This window comes from Raphanus sativus, chromosome 5 (assembly GCF_000801105.2).
Source record: "Raphanus sativus cultivar WK10039 chromosome 5, ASM80110v3, whole genome shotgun sequence".
Classification (NCBI taxonomy): Eukaryota; Viridiplantae; Streptophyta; class Magnoliopsida; order Brassicales; family Brassicaceae; genus Raphanus; species Raphanus sativus.
This window is the reverse complement of record NC_079515.1, coordinates 11,209,009-11,225,324: the sequence shown is the minus strand read 5'-3', so window position 1 is coordinate 11,225,324 and position 16,316 is coordinate 11,209,009. Positions and strand designations below refer to the sequence as shown.

Below are 16,316 nucleotides of genomic sequence, written 5' to 3'. Positions count from 1 at the left end.
GTATATATTTAAAATTATAATCTTAGGTAGATTTTTTTATCTATTTATTTTAATTAAATATATTAAATAAATATGTAAAATTGCATAATTGTCAAAAATTAAAATTAAACAATATTTATAAAATATGTAGATATATATATATATATATATATATATATATATATATATATATATATATATATATAAGAAACTAATGATTTTAGATTTAATTTTTATAATTTTCTAACCATATGTATATATTTTTGAAATATTTTAATTTAAATGATATTTCAAAATTTTAAATGCCATAATTGAATATATTTGTTTTAATGATGATTTACCATATTTTTAAAAAGTCCAAAAATATAAATAGACAATAAATGTAATATATGAGTTATTACAATATTTTAAATTTTTTACCAAAAATATAAATTAATATTAAATATAATTTTCCATGTCATATTACTCTATAAGACATATCATCAATTTTAGTAGTCATGTCATATTATTTTTGTGAAAATGATTGTAAAGAAGACATGTGGCAAAATCACTACTCAAATATAGTCTAGAGGATGTTGTAGTTTGGTGTATCACCCTGAGAATTGCTTCTAGTTTATTTTATTTTAGGCGAATAGAGTTTGGCATTTTCATGGTAAGTAACCCAATTTTAAACTTATCAAGTGAAGTTGACCATGAATCCTTACGCAATATATGAAAATCATAAGGTTAGGGATTTTGGCTTATACATCAAAAAGTTGTAGTACAGTTATAATCAGCCATGTAACCTAAAGCTTTTTTCACAGGCAATGGTTTTCATCTAGAGTAACCTTTTTGTGTGCAAATAATAAACTCTTATTTTGTTCATCAAACTTTCACATTCATCCCAATAAATAAAAAATCATGTTTTTAGGTTGATTGTATAAATAGATAGAAAAGTAAGAAATGTAGCCTTGTTGCTCTCAGGCGACATAATAAGCAGAAGGAAATCCCTTGTATGAATCAGCGAATGCAGCTACGTTCCCTGGACGCGAGAACACCACCTGATTGTTCACACAATAAGTTAAAATGCCATTAAAAACCTCATTGTGGATCGAAATTAAGAAGCATGCTAATTTTTCTAGTATATCTTTTACCTGGTAGTTTCCAAGGGTAAGAGTCTTGAAACCAGCTGCGCAATAATCAAAATAATACTCCCATGTCCTTATGAACTTATCATCAAATCCTAGAGCCATGATTGGCCTGCACAAATTAGTATTTTTTTGTACATGTTAGTAAGCACTATGAAGCAAAGAGACTAACTTAGAGAATAAATTTTCAATATTTGTCTTACTTTTGTCTGTCCAAGAAGTTCTTCCTCCACATTCTCAATGTTTGGTAGTAATGAATTCCAATATTCTCAACATGTTCAATGCTGTAATTCTTCATTGTTAGATTGGTTTAACAAATAGATACCAAAATAAAAGAAAGAAATAGATTTTTACCATAGCCTAGAAGAAGAGGACATGGCAGAAGTAACTCTGGCTAAGGAAGGAAGGCATCCACCTGGGAATATGTATTCCTTTATGAAATCTGAGCTTAGTCTATACTCATTGTAACGCTCTTCGGGTATCGATATGAACTGTTATGATCAAAAACATTATAAAATCATTACTGCTTTGTGAAAACAAACATTTGAGAATGTATTGACAAGAGAAGAAACAAACTATTGTGAACCTGCAAGACCATTAGGCCGTTTTCTGCAAGCGCAGCTTCACAGCGACTGAAGAACATCTCCATAAACTCATGGCCAACTGCTTCAAGCATCTCGCTGAAATAAATCCAAAATGTTATGTTAGAAGACATATTTGATTACAGAGTTACATTAACAGAAAGGTCAAGAGAGTTTTCTTTACCAAGATATGATTCTATCATATTTGTTAGCATCAGAGAGTTGGCGATAGTCGCAGAGCTTAAAGGTGATCCGGTCCTATGATTCAGAAGTTAAATCATTAAGTAATAGCTTTGGGCATAAGTAACAAGATCAATAGATGATTGTACAGACCTCAAGTCCAGCTTCTTTCACTTTCTCTTCTGCATATTTTAGCTGTTCAATAGATAGTGTGATGCCAGTGTATCTGCATCCAGTTCTTCTCACAACTTCTATGGCCAAAGTTCCCCATCCACATCCAATCTCTAGAACCTCATGGTGCTTCTCTACTCTTGCCTGAAAATGTCTCCCTGTGGTTATTAAAGAAGAGAGAAGATCTTGTTCTAAACTGTGTATTTTCTTTACCTTATCAATTAGAAGAGATATTTTTCTCATCTGAGCAGCCTTTAGATCCTCATCGTCTGACTGTAAGCAAAAAGTTGAAGTCAGACTCATAGAGTACAACAAGAGAAGTAAAAAAAAAAAAGAGGGATTTTTTTTTTCATGGTCACCTTGAATACTGCAGAGGAGTAAGTCATGGTATCATCCAAGAATAAACCGAAAAGCTCGTTGCTCTGTGAAAAGAGGAAACATAAAATTTGATTAAAACTCAAAAGATCAATCAAACGTTTTCATGTAGGTTTTAATAGAGGTGGAGATATTAGGCAACATACAAGGTCGTAGTGACGAGATATGTTCCTGCGAGCTTGTGTTAAAGTGTTCTGTCTAGAGACATGCTTTAGAAAATACTTTGCAGATGCTACACCAGCAGTTAGAAACATTGGTGTCCACCATCCCCTGCAAGAATATCAAACCATACAAGTGAAAGTTTAGGAAATGAAGTTTTTAACAGAAACTATATATCTTTTATGCATAAAGAGCTTATACCTCTTCTTAGCAAGATTTGACTTTGGTGAGGTAAGATCTCTGTTAGCAATGAGAATCTGTTCAAATATTATCAAGAAGAATAAACATTAAAAAAATAGCTCAAACGGAGAAGAAGAGACTCAGTCTCTATGTCTCTGAAAGTATTTATGTACCATAATGAAATTCAAAAGTCCGGAGTCTCTATCAACGAATGAAAAATCTCCATTGATATAAGCATCTGCAAGTCCCAAATCCGCTTGTGTCATAACCTGAAAATCAAGAATAAAAAAATCAGGTTCTTGAGCTATGAAAAAAGACTAATAATCATAAGGTTTTTTTTTCATACCTTCCAGTAAAACTGAGGACTGTGAATCTTGAGGACAGATTTCAAAGGACAAGTAGGATCTTTCCCCTCAAAGTTGAACATTGTTCCTCCTTCTTCTAGTATCCTGTTCAGTTCATGGAGGTACGTATATAAAATGTAACAATTGTGAACCATACTTTAATCTAAGTTGAAGAGAGGACACGTGAGACTCACGTTACACAACCAGTTGATATGAACTGTCCCAAGAATCTAGTAACAAAAATCCGTGCTCCTGTTTCGGTTAGAGAGGGGACCATATGTGTTGGATTGTTCAGAAGAGCAGCTTCTTTCCCTAGCAAACCACGTGCAGCCGCCATACCAGCCTGCAAACAAATATCATCAGAACTGTGAGTTTACATATGCAATGTGGATTAAAGAGAAGAGGCATTAGCTAAGTGGTATTAGATCATTGCCTTCAGTCCATCTTCATGGAAGCCGTAACCTTGATATGCACCACAAAACCATATGTTACGTTTGCCTTGAATCTTGTGAAGCTCCTGTGAAGCTGTCAAAGCTGCAACAGAAGGCACAGGATGACCAGTGGTCCATTTTAGCAATGTTTTCTTCGGAGTCTGGTCCGGGTTAAGTGTCACAAAGAACGGTTCACGGTCTTCCCCAAGGTTCTGCACCATTACACATCATCAAGATTTAGCTTAAAGCTCATCGTGTTCTTGCAAAAGGTAGCGTTAATAAAGTATGCAGATTGTGTTCCGTACCTGAAGTATGTTGAGCCAGTATGTTACACATACTTTCTTTTCCGTGCTTCCCAAGAAATTCCATGCGCTCCATGCAGCTTGGTTCCGCGGCATCAAGTCGGTGTCATGATGAAGATAAATGTCACTGCAGTCAATGACGACAAGTTATGGATCACTTAAAAAAATTTAGATCAAAGAAACACAATAAAATGTGTGAGTTCTGAACCTGTAAACGTATCGGAAAGCGCCAAGAACCCTAGTTTCATCAAACGTGACTTGCTCGCCAAGCAATCTTAGAGCATCTGGAGCGTGCATAGCCATTATGCACTTATCGAATACTTCTTCAGACCCATCTCCACTTGTTATCGTGACACGACCATCACCAGATGTCAAAACAGATTTTATGTCGCAGCTTGTTCTGATCTTGCATCCTAGTCTCTCCAATTCTGCCCTAACCTGATAAGTAGGTACAGAGTCAAACTCAAATGTATATCTACCTTACACTTAAACAAAGCTACACATATATATCATTGGTTTAGTTTGGAACCTTTGCAACATAAGTCTGAGAACGTCCTGCAACAGTTAGCCACTGTGGTCTCCCAAAGATCTGCACAGAAAAACAGCTAGACTAAGAAACATCACCAAGAAAATTGTATAAGGAGTAGTAGTGGCTAAAAGTCTTGGATTTTCTAGTATATATCTAAGGGGTCATAGAGTCAATTCCTGTTAGGAGGAATCTGTCAACAAAGAATGAAGAAATGAAAATTGTATTATCAGAGTTAATGAGTTACTGTACAATGATCAGTTTATATACAACTTTACAATTAGCTATGCCGTTATAACTAACTAATACAGCTAGTATTTACATTAACATTAAACGGCTCTATGTATGATGATAGAGTCTGTTCTGCTAATTTAAAATAGTTTGGGCCTAGCCCTAGAAGATATACGGGTTTCCAGCTTCAGAACCTCTAGTAGACATTTAAATAAATAATTAATGAGGAAGGATTAACGAACCTGAAGAAGGTGGTGGTTGCTGCAAAACGAAAGAACAGAGTAAGCAGAGAAGCTTAAAACACCATCTGATGGACATGACCATATCGAGCCACATATTGGTACCTACACCCACATTATATATAAGGTTACGTCTCGTCCAAGTAACCTTCAAACAATCATTTTGAAAGAGAAAGTAAAGTAAATTCCTCACCAAGTAAGCTTTCTGAAACATCTCAGAGTATCCACGAGCACTGAGGAAGCCTCCTAAGGTTTCAGTTCGATCGATATCAGGGTTAGCCTCGAGCTCTGCGATGTATCTTAAAACGTCTTCTTTAAACTTAACAATTTCTCTGATCATCTGCCAGAAATAAGGGTTTAGAGCGTTCTTCTTCTGAGCAAATAAGCCCGAGACACCGTTGCGGCTTCCCCATTCACAACCTTTGCCATTGTCAAGGCTTACTGCGAAAGACATGTCTGAAACCTCCATGTCTACTCCAAGATTCTCGAAGAACTCCATCATGTTTGGATATGTAACCTATCAATTATGTATGCACATATCTATGATCAACATCCAAAAGTTCAAGCTAGGGACAGTATGGAAACAATCTTTATTATGAATGTTCAAAGATTCGGATTGTTATTACATTATTTTCATAAGTTACTGAGATTAATTTTGTGTATGAACTATTTATGAACACAATCCTGAGCTTCGTGTCACTATTGTGTAATCATTACTAATCAACTCTAACTTGTTTGTTTGTTTAGTTATCAGATATGGAGAAAACTCCAACGTGAAAATTGCTAACAGTGGATAAAGTCGTATATCGAAAAGATGTATGGTCACAAGATGATAATGAGCTGTTTTTTTTTACCCGACTATAATGCTTTATTAATTGATATCATTTATTAGCGATAAGCTAAGATATTAATGAGATAAGAACGGATGTATAACGATATGTGTTATCTCCTATTATTTAGGACTCGAGTTTATCTCTAATGTTGTATAAGTACTCAAGTCGATTGAATGAATAAACACATCAGAAACAGTTTGACATGGTATCAGAGCCTCCTCTTGACTCTTGATATCGATTTTTTTTTCTATCTTACATATTCTTTTAGCTCGATCTCGATAAGAAATCATGAGCGCCGAACAAGCTGTAGTTGCAGCAACCGACAAGTTGATGTCGCCATATTACTTGCATCCAGCCGACAATACTGGGCAAGCACAGACACCGATCCTCCTCAATGGTGGAAACTATGAACGATGGGCAAAATTGATGACCAACTCTCTTCGTGCCAAACGAAAAGCAGGGTTCATTGACGGAACCCTAAAACGACCGTCCAAAGAATCTGATGATGCAGAAAAATGGGACATGGTCAACTCTATGATTATTGGTTGGATATACAGCAGCATCGAACCAAAGCTACGACCTTCCATCTCTTTGGTCGACAGCGCAAAAGCTATGTGGGCGAGTCTTCAGAGACGTTTCTCTGTAAACGATGATACTCGCATTCATCAACTCCTTGCAGATATAACAACCTGCAAACAAGATGGCGACTCAGTCGAAGTTTTCTATGGAAAACTCAAAGTCATGTGGGATGACTTAGCTGACTTGGATACAGGTTTCACCTGTTGCTGCGAAAATTCTGAGTGCAACTCAATGGTGAAATACGAAAAGAGTCAGGAGAAAGTTAGAGTTCATCAATTCCTTATGGGATTAGATAATTCTCGGTTCGGGACAGTTCGATCAAATATCCTAAGCAGGCAAACCGAGATGACTCTTGATACGGTGTACTCTCAGATAATTCAAGAAGAAAGACATCTGAATTCTGTGAGACTTAATGAGGAACGAACGCCTGCAGTAGGATTCTCTGCAACGACACCTTCACAACAAGCAACCACCCGTCCTGCAGAACAGGCATCAGCAACAAGATTTACACGACCTTCTACAGCGTGTACACATTGTGGAAGAACCGGACACGATGCAACCAACTGCTTCCAACTCGTCGGTTTTCCCGAATGGTGGACTGACAAAAGCAAATCACCTGGAGGCAGAGGGTCAGATAGAACGATACGAGGAAGAGGACGAGGCGGTCGCGGCCCAGGTTCTCGATCAAACAATGCAACAACTCGAGAATCTGAATCTCAGTCATCTCAAACATCAGGCATTCCAACTTTTACCACAGACCAACTGACGGCACTTGCAAATTTCTTGAACAGCCAGAAACAAAGTTCAAATGAAAAACTTTCTGGTAAGCGAAATAAGTTATATTTGTATGGTACAGACAGCAAATACGACATCATTATAGACTCAGGCGCCTCTCACCACATGACTGGGGACATCGATTTGCTCACCAATATCTCAACCATACAAGCTTGTCCGATATCATTACCAGACGGCAACATCACTTGGGCAACAAAACATGGCAATTTACAACTAGGCCAGCGTCTTGTTCTCACTGACGTGCTCTACGCGCCGCATCTATCCATTACTCTGATATCTGTTGCTCAATTACTGCGTGACATTGCATGTTTTGTGTTATTTACTAGAAAGTTTTGTGTGATACAGGACCTAACTTCGAGGACTTTGATTGGTGCGGGTGAAGAGCGTAATGGGGTCTACCACTACACTGGCGTAGTCGCGGGTCTTGCTGGACGACTCCAAACACGTGAACTGTGGCATCGACGTTTAGGACATCCATCATCAGCTGTGCTTTCTAGTTTATCAGATCTTGGCAGTTTTTCTCACAAGATAGGCGCTTTAGAAAAATCTTGTGATATTTGTGTTCGGGCTAAACAAACCCGTGGTGTTTTTCCTCAGAGTTTTAATAAAGCTGATGATATTTTTTCTCTCATACATTGCGACCTTTGGGGGCCTTACAAAACGCCTTCTCTAACTGGTGCACGATATTTTTTAACAATAGTAGACGATCACTCTCGAGCAGTGTGGACTATACTATTGCTAGAAAAGAAAGAAGCACCAGCAGCCATTAAAACATTCTTTGCCTACGTTCAGCGACAGTATGAGAAAAAGATAAAAGTAGTACGAAGCGATAACGGATCTGAGTTCACATGTCTTCGCAAGTTTTTCTCTGAACAAGGTGTTGTCCATCAAACATCTTGTGTCGAAACACCACAGCAAAATGGACGAGTGGAGCGCAAGCATAGACATATCCTCAACATGGCTCGCGCTTTGATGTTTCAAGCAAATCTTCCTATAAGATTTTGGGGAGAAAGTATCCTCGCTGCCTCATACCTTATCAACCGAACACCTAATAAACTACTGCACTACAAGACTCCTTATGAACTCCTTCACGGACAAGCTCCCAGTTATGACAACTTAAGAACTTTCGGCACACTCTGTTTTGCTAGAAACATTACACGAAACAGAGGTAAATTTGATGACAGAAGCACCAAATGCCTATTCCTCGGTTACCCTATGGCAAAGAAAGGATGGCTTGTGCTCGACCTTGAAACAGAGAAAACATTTGTCTCTCGCGATGTCATATTTCATGAAGACAAGTTTCCCTTTACTGAATCATCCCCTCCGGCAGTAAATACGGATCACGACGTCCAACGTTCCCCTCATCCTGCAATTTTTGATACCGAACAAGAACAACAGCAAGCGCCTTCGATCGAATCTCATTCAGGGGGAGCTCCAGTCTCAGTTGAAACATCTAGTACACAACCCAATAACCAAACCACTGAAACAGAACTTGGTCGTGGAAGACGACAGAAACAGACATCTGTCTTACTTAAGCCATACGTCACCTACACTGCACAACGTCAAGACTCCCATTACGCTCCTCCCGCCTCCGACCCAGAATCATTGTCCTCAAGTAAGTCTCATTATCCCTTAACTGACTATGTATCTTTCCATCGTTTGTCTCCTGAACATCAGGCTTACCTCGCAAAAGTGGCTTCCGAATATGAACCAATAAGCTACGACGAAGCCATCCGCGATCCAAGACGGAACAATGCTGTTATTGTTGAGGCCGATGCACTCGACAAGAATCACACTTGGGATGTCACAGACTTACCACCTGGAAAAGTTGCCATCGGATGCAAGTGGGTGTTTCGGATCAAATACAGAGCAGATGGTACTATCGAACGGTTCAAAGCTCGTCTAGTGATACTGGGAAATCGACAAGAGGAGGGCGTTGATTATAAGGAAACCTTTGCACCAGTAGTCAAGATGACAACCGTGCGTATTCTCCTCGAAATCTCAGCAGCTAAAGGTTGGGAGTTGTTTCAAATGGACGTACACAACGCGTTCCTTCATGGTGACCTAGACGACGAAGTCTATATGAAGCTTCCACCTGGCTTCTCTGCATCATCTCCAAATAAAGTCTGTAAATTAAGAAAGTCTCTCTACGGTCTCCGTCAGGCACCATGTTGCTGGTTCGCCAAACTATCGTCAGCATTGAAAGACTTCGGTTTTAAACAAAACTACTCAGACTACTCCTTATTTACTCTGAAGAAAGGATCGTCAATCATCTATGTTTTGGTCTACGTCGATGACCTGATTATTGGAGGCAATGACTCTGTTCTCATATCTAAATTCAAGGCGTATCTTAACCAGAAGTTTCACATGAAGGATTTAGGGATCTTAAAATATTTCCTTGGCATTGAAGTATCAAGAAACAAAGAGGGTATTTATTTGTCGCAATAGAAGTACGCACTCGACATCATCTCTGAATGCAGTCTTCTGGGAACTAAACCCATTGACACACCAATGGAACAGAATCAAACACTAGCTCGTGACAAAGGCGAATTTTTCTCTGAACCAACCAAATACAGACGACTTGTTGGACGTCTGGTTTATTTGACAGTCACAAAGCCAGATCTCAGCTACGCAGTTCACACCCTCGCGCAGTTTCTACAGAAACCACGACTCCGACATTGGAATGCAGCTCTCAGAGTAGTCAGATATCTTAAAAATGATCCCGGCCAAGGCATATTCCTAAGCGCTCAGAACGACCTCACGTTGTCTGCATACTGCGACTCAGATTGGGCCGCTTGTCCCCTAACCAGAAGATCTTTAACAGGTTACGTCATCATGCTAGGAGGTTCCCTCGTATCATGGAAAACAAAGAAACAACAGGTCGTCTCACGCTCGTCAGCTGAAGCCGAGTACAGGTCTATGGCCTTAACTCTTTGTGAACTTAAGTGGATCATTCAACTGATGCAAAGTCTGGACATTCGCCAACTGACTCCCACTTCTCTATATTGTGACAATCAGGCTGCCTTACATATTGCAGCAAACCCGGTGTTTCACGAAAGAACCAAACATGTTGAAGTTGACTGTCATTTCATTCGCGACGCAGTTCAAGACGGTTCGATAGTAACCAGACATGTGCGGAGAACAGACCAACTGGCAGATATTTTAACCAAACCATTAGGGAGTCAACAGTTCCACTATCTACTTGACAAGATGGGCGTTCGAAATCTCTTCGCACCACCTTGAGGGGGAGTATTAACGATAAGCTAAGATATTAATGAGATAAGAACGGATGTATAACGATATGTGTTATCTCCTATTATTTAGGACTCGAGTTTATCTCTAATGTTGTATAAGTATTCAAGTCGATTGAATGAATAAACACATCAGAAACAGTTTGACATCATTGTTTACAAAAGCCTCTAAGAATCGAGGACAAGAATGAAACATTTTCCATTGCTTACATAAACTATAAGATTTCCTAGCTAAAGAATCGGCCACTTTATTATTTCATGATAATGAGCTGTTTCTATCGTTTTCATGTGATTTTTTCTTAATCACAATTGTTTTTTCTTTTCGTATATGAACACGAAAGCATCATATCAATAAAAATTCCTAGTTGGTTTTTAAAGAAAAATCAAAAACAAAATAATTCCTAGTTGGTCTTTATTTGAATATATATACCATGTGGGTCAGACCATGGAAAACAGTTATATCGTTTTTTTTTTTTTAACACCAAAACAGTTATATCGTTATAAAAACGTTTTGACTTGTTGGACAGATATGAAAACTAAAAGCACAATAGCAAAATAAAAAAAGGAAAAAAGTAAAAAAATTTGGTTATGTAAAACAAAATTCCAATAAACCCAAAACACAGCACATGTATGGTCCATCTATTGACAGTGGGACGCAATGGCAAAGGCGTCCACTACATCACATTTTTTTCACGAAAATGGAAAACTCCAGAAATATATAATACCTTTTTTATAATGATTTATTTCTTAAAAAAAAGATTTTCTAAAAAAAAAGAAGCGAAAGGGAGAGGGGATACGTACACGATTGAAGACCATGAATCCAAGGTCCAAGTCAACTCCATCAAAACGCACAGTTTTAGCATGACCACCTAATGACTCTTCTTTCTCGTACAAAACGAGTTCTTCGACTCCTTGGTTAGCAAGAACGTAGGCACTTCCTAATCCACTTATTCCACTTCCTATCACCGCCACTTTCATTTTTCCTTTTTACTGAAAAATATATTCAACGAAACTTATAGCCTGCATTGTAGAAATATAAGTTACAATTGACCTGATACAACGGGTTAGATTCTCTGTTCTCTAACGGATATGCGAAGACCAAGTTTTTCATTATACAAATTGCAAAAACATAAAATAAAGAAATTAGAAAATTTTCATTTTATTTCAAGAATACAATGGTAGTAGACTCGAATCTTTAATTTAATAAAAAGGAGAAATATATTTGCATTCAAGAAGATGAGTACTAAATTGGCAGACTCGAATTTATTAGTGACCCTTCTTCTTCTGCTACTACCATCACATCTGATATTGCAGCATTAAAGACGGCAAACAACAACAATGGTAAACTCGAATCTAAAATGTCCTTTCTTCTTCTATCCAATTATTTTATTTCATTTCGGAATCTATTGATATATGTACAAGCATATGCATGTGCAGAGACACCAATGAATAACTTTGTTTAAAGAAGAAGAAATGTAGTTAGTAACGTTACCTCTTCTTTTTAACTTTGGAACACAATGGATTTGGATCTGGAAACTGATTCAGAGTTCACTGGAATGAGTCTTAGATACGAGATATCCGGATTTCTTGGAATTCAGAAATTGAAATTGTTTTGTTTTTTCCTTTCACTTAAAAATGGGATTAAACTGAAAAAACAAAAGCGAGACTGAAAATGAAGAGAGATTGGAGTGAGATTGAAGAATTTTGGAGTGTGGTTCAAAAAAATAAAAAGAAGAATTTCGGTGTAAGCAAAACTATTGGCTGATTTTGAGGGTAACACTTGTGCCAAAGAGATAAGCAAGCCACAGTTTGTTTTGTACTATATGGCAATGGATCGCCATATTTATAGCCCACAAGTTAAAGCCATGTTTGGCTAACTTTCAAGCACTCCACTTTTGCGTTTATGTAATTAATTAGTATCTAGTTTCCTATATTTTTATGAATATATTCCCTTATCTTTTATTTAATGTTCTCGGATGCCTCATGTTCTCTTCTTATTTCCCATTGGTCCTAAGAATATATATATCGTTTCTGTTCTTACTTCGTTTATTTACCACCATTACTTTTTTAAATGTGATTCATTTCCTTTTTCTTCTTCTCAACATCACTTTAATCTCATTTGGTATTTTGAGATTGATTGATGTTTTTATTGGTTCCTTTTACATCAAAAGGTCAATCAATTTCTCAAACAAGAAATGGTTAACAAATTCATGCCGAATAGAACAACCAACAAAACGTAATACTCTATTAAAAATGTATAATATTGGCTAAAAAAATATGTTGTCTCAGACTGAACAACAGTCCAAGCAATCGGGTAGATTTGATTGTTGGCATCAATGTCCAGTTAGCAACACCCCTTTCACATCTCTCTTCAAGATAGTATCATTAAATTCAATAATTGGTCTACAATATTCTCTCCAAGTGTTCAAAAGAACCCCAAAGCAAACATAAAAACCGTTGAAAACATCTTCCCTTGCTTTGTTTTTGTATGTGTCTACAATGGTTGTGGAACCCTGATTTGTCACCATGATCTCATGTGCGTATCCTCGAAGATGAGCAAATTGCTCTTCATACTCTTTCTCAAGCCATTTTAGTGCTAAAAGTCTGCCTCTTTGGCACTGATTCCGTGTACTGACTATTTTCCATTTCTCCTTTATAATATGTTGAATCTCCTCAGGCATCAAATCCGCTTTCTGTCTCAGCTTATCTAAAAGTAGTCTTGCAATCACTGGACTGTTCAACATCTTGCATTTCCCATCGATAGTGCAGATATGATACATGTACTTCATCTTCAACAACCAATTCTGACTTTCAATATCAAAGGAGCAATAAATCCGCCATTTACACTTCCCACTAATGCCACACACATATGAGACTTTTGTCTTATCCCACCTATCTTGCTTAATGTTTCTTCTCTTGCTCAAAGCATACTCCAAGACAACATCTTTAAACTCATACAATGTGTAGTAGCTACTCCCAAAGCTAATTTATCATGACTTCTTCTTTTCATTCTCTTCTCACACACATCAATCTCATCCTCGGAGGAGTCATCCGAACTTTCTGGAATCTCGTTTCTCTCAGTTGGAATCTCATCCTCAAAGTCAACTACTGATTCCTCGATCTCATACTGAAATTGACCAAGAGTCTCCTCAGCTTCATCCATCTTATCTCGTTTTCCAGATTTCATGTCTTCCTCTTCCTGTCTCATAATATCCTTCTAAGTCTTTCTTCTCATTTTCAACCATGGTGTCAGCACTTTTGAATTCACCTCTTTCATCCCTATAAAAAAATCAAACTCAAACCAACACATAAACAAATAGGAAATCTAGGTTAAACAAGCTTAAAAATTCTCCATACCCAACAAGCACAGCCCTTTCATTGTTCCTCAATTTCTCTCTCTCCTCTGCATGTTCGTTGTTCCTCACTGTCTCTCTCCTCTGCATTCTCTTCTCTCGATTATGTCTCTCTTTTTCTCTGTCATCTTTCTTTGTTTATGTCTCTCTCTCCTGCATTCTCTTTCTTTCTCTGTCATCTTCTCTGTCATTCTCTCTCTCTCTCTCTCTCTCTCTCTCTCTCTCTCTCTCTCTCTCTCTCTCTCTCTCTCTCTCTCTCTCTCTCTCTCTCTCTCTCTTCTGTTTGGGAAAAAAGAAAAAAAAAACTAAGCCCAAATTTGATTTAGAGTTGATGAATTACAAAATCTGGGTCGGTTTTTTTTTTAAAGTCGGGTGGGCAATCACTATTTCCTAAACGCAATTTATGTTCTATTAAGCACGATTTGAGAATTGATTAGAGAGGGAGATTAAAAAAGTAGGGGAAAATGTAAACTGAAAGTGTAAGATTGGGTGAGATTATGAAGAGCTTGGTAGTTTGGGAGGGGGGGAAATAAGTAGGGTTAGTGTGTCTACGGGAGAATAGGCAGCCAACCCCAAAATATATGATAGAATTGTAATCATACTTCTTTTTCTTCTTCTTCTTCTTCCTCCTCCTTATCCTTCTTTTCCTCTTCTTTTTCTTCACCGTTTCCATCTTTTTCTTCTTTTTCCTCCTCATTTTCCTCCTTCTCCTCCTCTCTTTTGCATATATATTTACATACTAGGATAACACCTGCGCCTTGCGCATGGTGAATTTATATGAAAATTATTTAAGAAATATTATATGAAAAATTAAAATTTATATTGTTGATCGAATTAATATTTTTGGCCTTAAACCATTTTTAAAACTTTTTTTTGTTAATTACATAATTTGTTTACTAATAGGCTGATCCCATTTTTAAAAATATTTTGGGTCAAAAAATCATTTATCGCATATGAACTTAACGTTTAAACCAAAATATTTCAGGCTTACTATTTGGTTACAATGAAACTATGTTACCTCGGTTTTATATCATGATTCAGCAATTTAAAAATTAATTATGTTTATAAGAAATTTACGTTCATGTGTCCATCTTATCTATCTTCAATATTTTTCTCTTTTTTGTGTGTTTTTTTTTAATTTTGGTTACTGCTCGATATAAATATTGATTTTGGAGTTTATTCTGATTTTGTTCTTTTATTTTGGCCTGAAATTTAGAAATGTCTAATATTTAAAATTATTAAAGAGCTACATATGCGTCTTATGCAGAATAAATTTTATATTTATTATTTATTTTATGTTTTCTGCATATTATGAAATAATAAAATAATAACTATATATTAAGAACTAATAAATCAGTTACTATTATGTAAAAAATGGTGTGCGCATATAAATCAAACGACCAGTCTTGTTTGTTTGCAATCATTTTATGATAAACTAGGGTCAGCCCGCCCTACGGGCGGGATATACATTACGTGCGAGATAATGTATATAACTATATAATTATATATTTTCTTTACATGTGTTTTATATGAGTTTTGAAAGAAAAGCGTTTTATAACGTTTACGGTTTTTATTTTTCTATTTATTTCTTAATTTTTACAGTTTTAGTTTAATAGTTTGCATTTATTTTGTAAGTGAATATTATTATGTTTAATGTTTTTTTGTTCAATGTATTAAATTTTATATTTAAAGTAAGGTTATATTTTATGGAACCAAATATATTCAAGTAAGTTGGACAAAAAAAACTCAAGTAACAATAAAGCTAATGAAGATAGATTATAAATTATTTTTTAATGTCGTTGAGTTCCGCTTATTTTTAATTTGGGATGATGGATTTTTTTGTTTATTCTAATCTCTTTCTTTAATTTTTTTATAGACTTTTAATAATATTAATAATTTAGTTTTTATGTTACGATAATATTAAAAATTACTATTAATGTATGTATTTTGTATTTTATTACATGAATTTTGAAAACAATTGATACATGTTAACATATTGATGTCAATAGATTAATTGAATTGAAAATGACTCAATTATAAAAATTATTTATGAAGTATTTAACGTTTAAAAAATTGGTGCAAAATATAAGATAGATTAAAAATATATTAAACCTAAATTGTTGTGACGTGCTCATGTTGTCTAAGTTTACATACAAATAACAATACTGTCATTTTTCAGAATTTGTTGGTAATCAAATTTATAATTAACAATGTATAACAAACTTATATTGTGATTAAAAATCTATATTATAGTTGTCTTTGGCTGTCACATGCTAATCCATGATATGTAACTGAAGTTTTTTTTCACGCATAATCTACGAAATTGGCTTGCATGATTATTACATCATCCATCTATTAGGAATTCTTATTGTTTTTATGTATATAATAAAATTAACTATTTACTATAGTGAGCACTAATTCATGCTAATAAGACGTTTTGATACGAAGGTCACTTTGTTCGTCTTGTTTCAATATAATTGCTCCTTCATTCTACTGCCAGTTGCCACTGCCAACTATTCTCCCTTGTAATAACCACAACTTAAAGGAAAGATTATAAAAACACAGCAGCATGACATACAAAAAAAATTATCATTCTCAGTGACTAAGCATACCCAATAAAAAATATTGTGTCTATGTTTGCATATAGCTATTGATTCTTAAAGAAACACATGCCCCAACA

General features: G+C 36.0%; 1 protein-coding gene across 2 annotated transcripts; it reads right to left on the bottom strand.

Annotated features, from left to right (window-relative positions):
• Positions 1-695: 695 nt before the first annotated feature.
• Positions 696-12,107, bottom strand: LOC108861968 (uncharacterized). Of its 2 annotated transcripts, none has more exons than XM_018635971.2 (22): positions 11,776-12,107; positions 11,085-11,303; positions 5,019-5,342; positions 4,829-4,930; positions 4,359-4,418; positions 4,038-4,267; positions 3,833-3,956; positions 3,530-3,739; positions 3,291-3,439; positions 3,099-3,201; positions 2,926-3,021; positions 2,774-2,829; positions 2,560-2,683; positions 2,398-2,460; positions 2,252-2,311; positions 2,021-2,182; positions 1,872-1,945; positions 1,693-1,786; positions 1,461-1,597; positions 1,310-1,390; positions 1,113-1,218; positions 696-1,019 (listed from the first exon to the last, which is right to left on the bottom strand). In XM_018635971.2, the coding sequence occupies exons 2-22, from the start codon at positions 11,259-11,261 to the stop codon at positions 939-941; spliced, it is 2,613 nt and encodes an 870-aa protein (XP_018491473.1). In that variant the 5' UTR covers positions 11,262-11,303; positions 11,776-12,107; the 3' UTR covers positions 696-938. The 2 variants fall into 2 exon arrangements, with proteins under 2 accessions (XP_018491473.1, XP_018491472.1); XM_018635970.2 differs by having other exon boundaries at positions 11,085-11,273.
• Between the last annotated feature and the right edge of the window lie 4,209 nt (positions 12,108-16,316).

What these genes read in the sequence shown, in the direction of transcription:
- LOC108861968 (XM_018635971.2), bottom strand. Translation starts at nt 11,261, where the DNA reads ATGAAAGTGGCGGTGATAGGAAGTGGAATAAGTGGATTAGGAAGTGCC. An exon ending in ATATCAACTGGTTGTGTAAC is followed by an intron (nt 3,202 to 3,290) that starts GTGAGTCTCACG and finishes TGAACTGAACAG; the next exon opens with GATACTAGAAGAAGGAGGAA. An exon ending in TATCTCGTCACTACGACCTT is followed by an intron (nt 2,461 to 2,559) that starts GTATGTTGCCTA and finishes CTCTTTTCACAG; the next exon opens with AGCAACGAGCTTTTCGGTTT.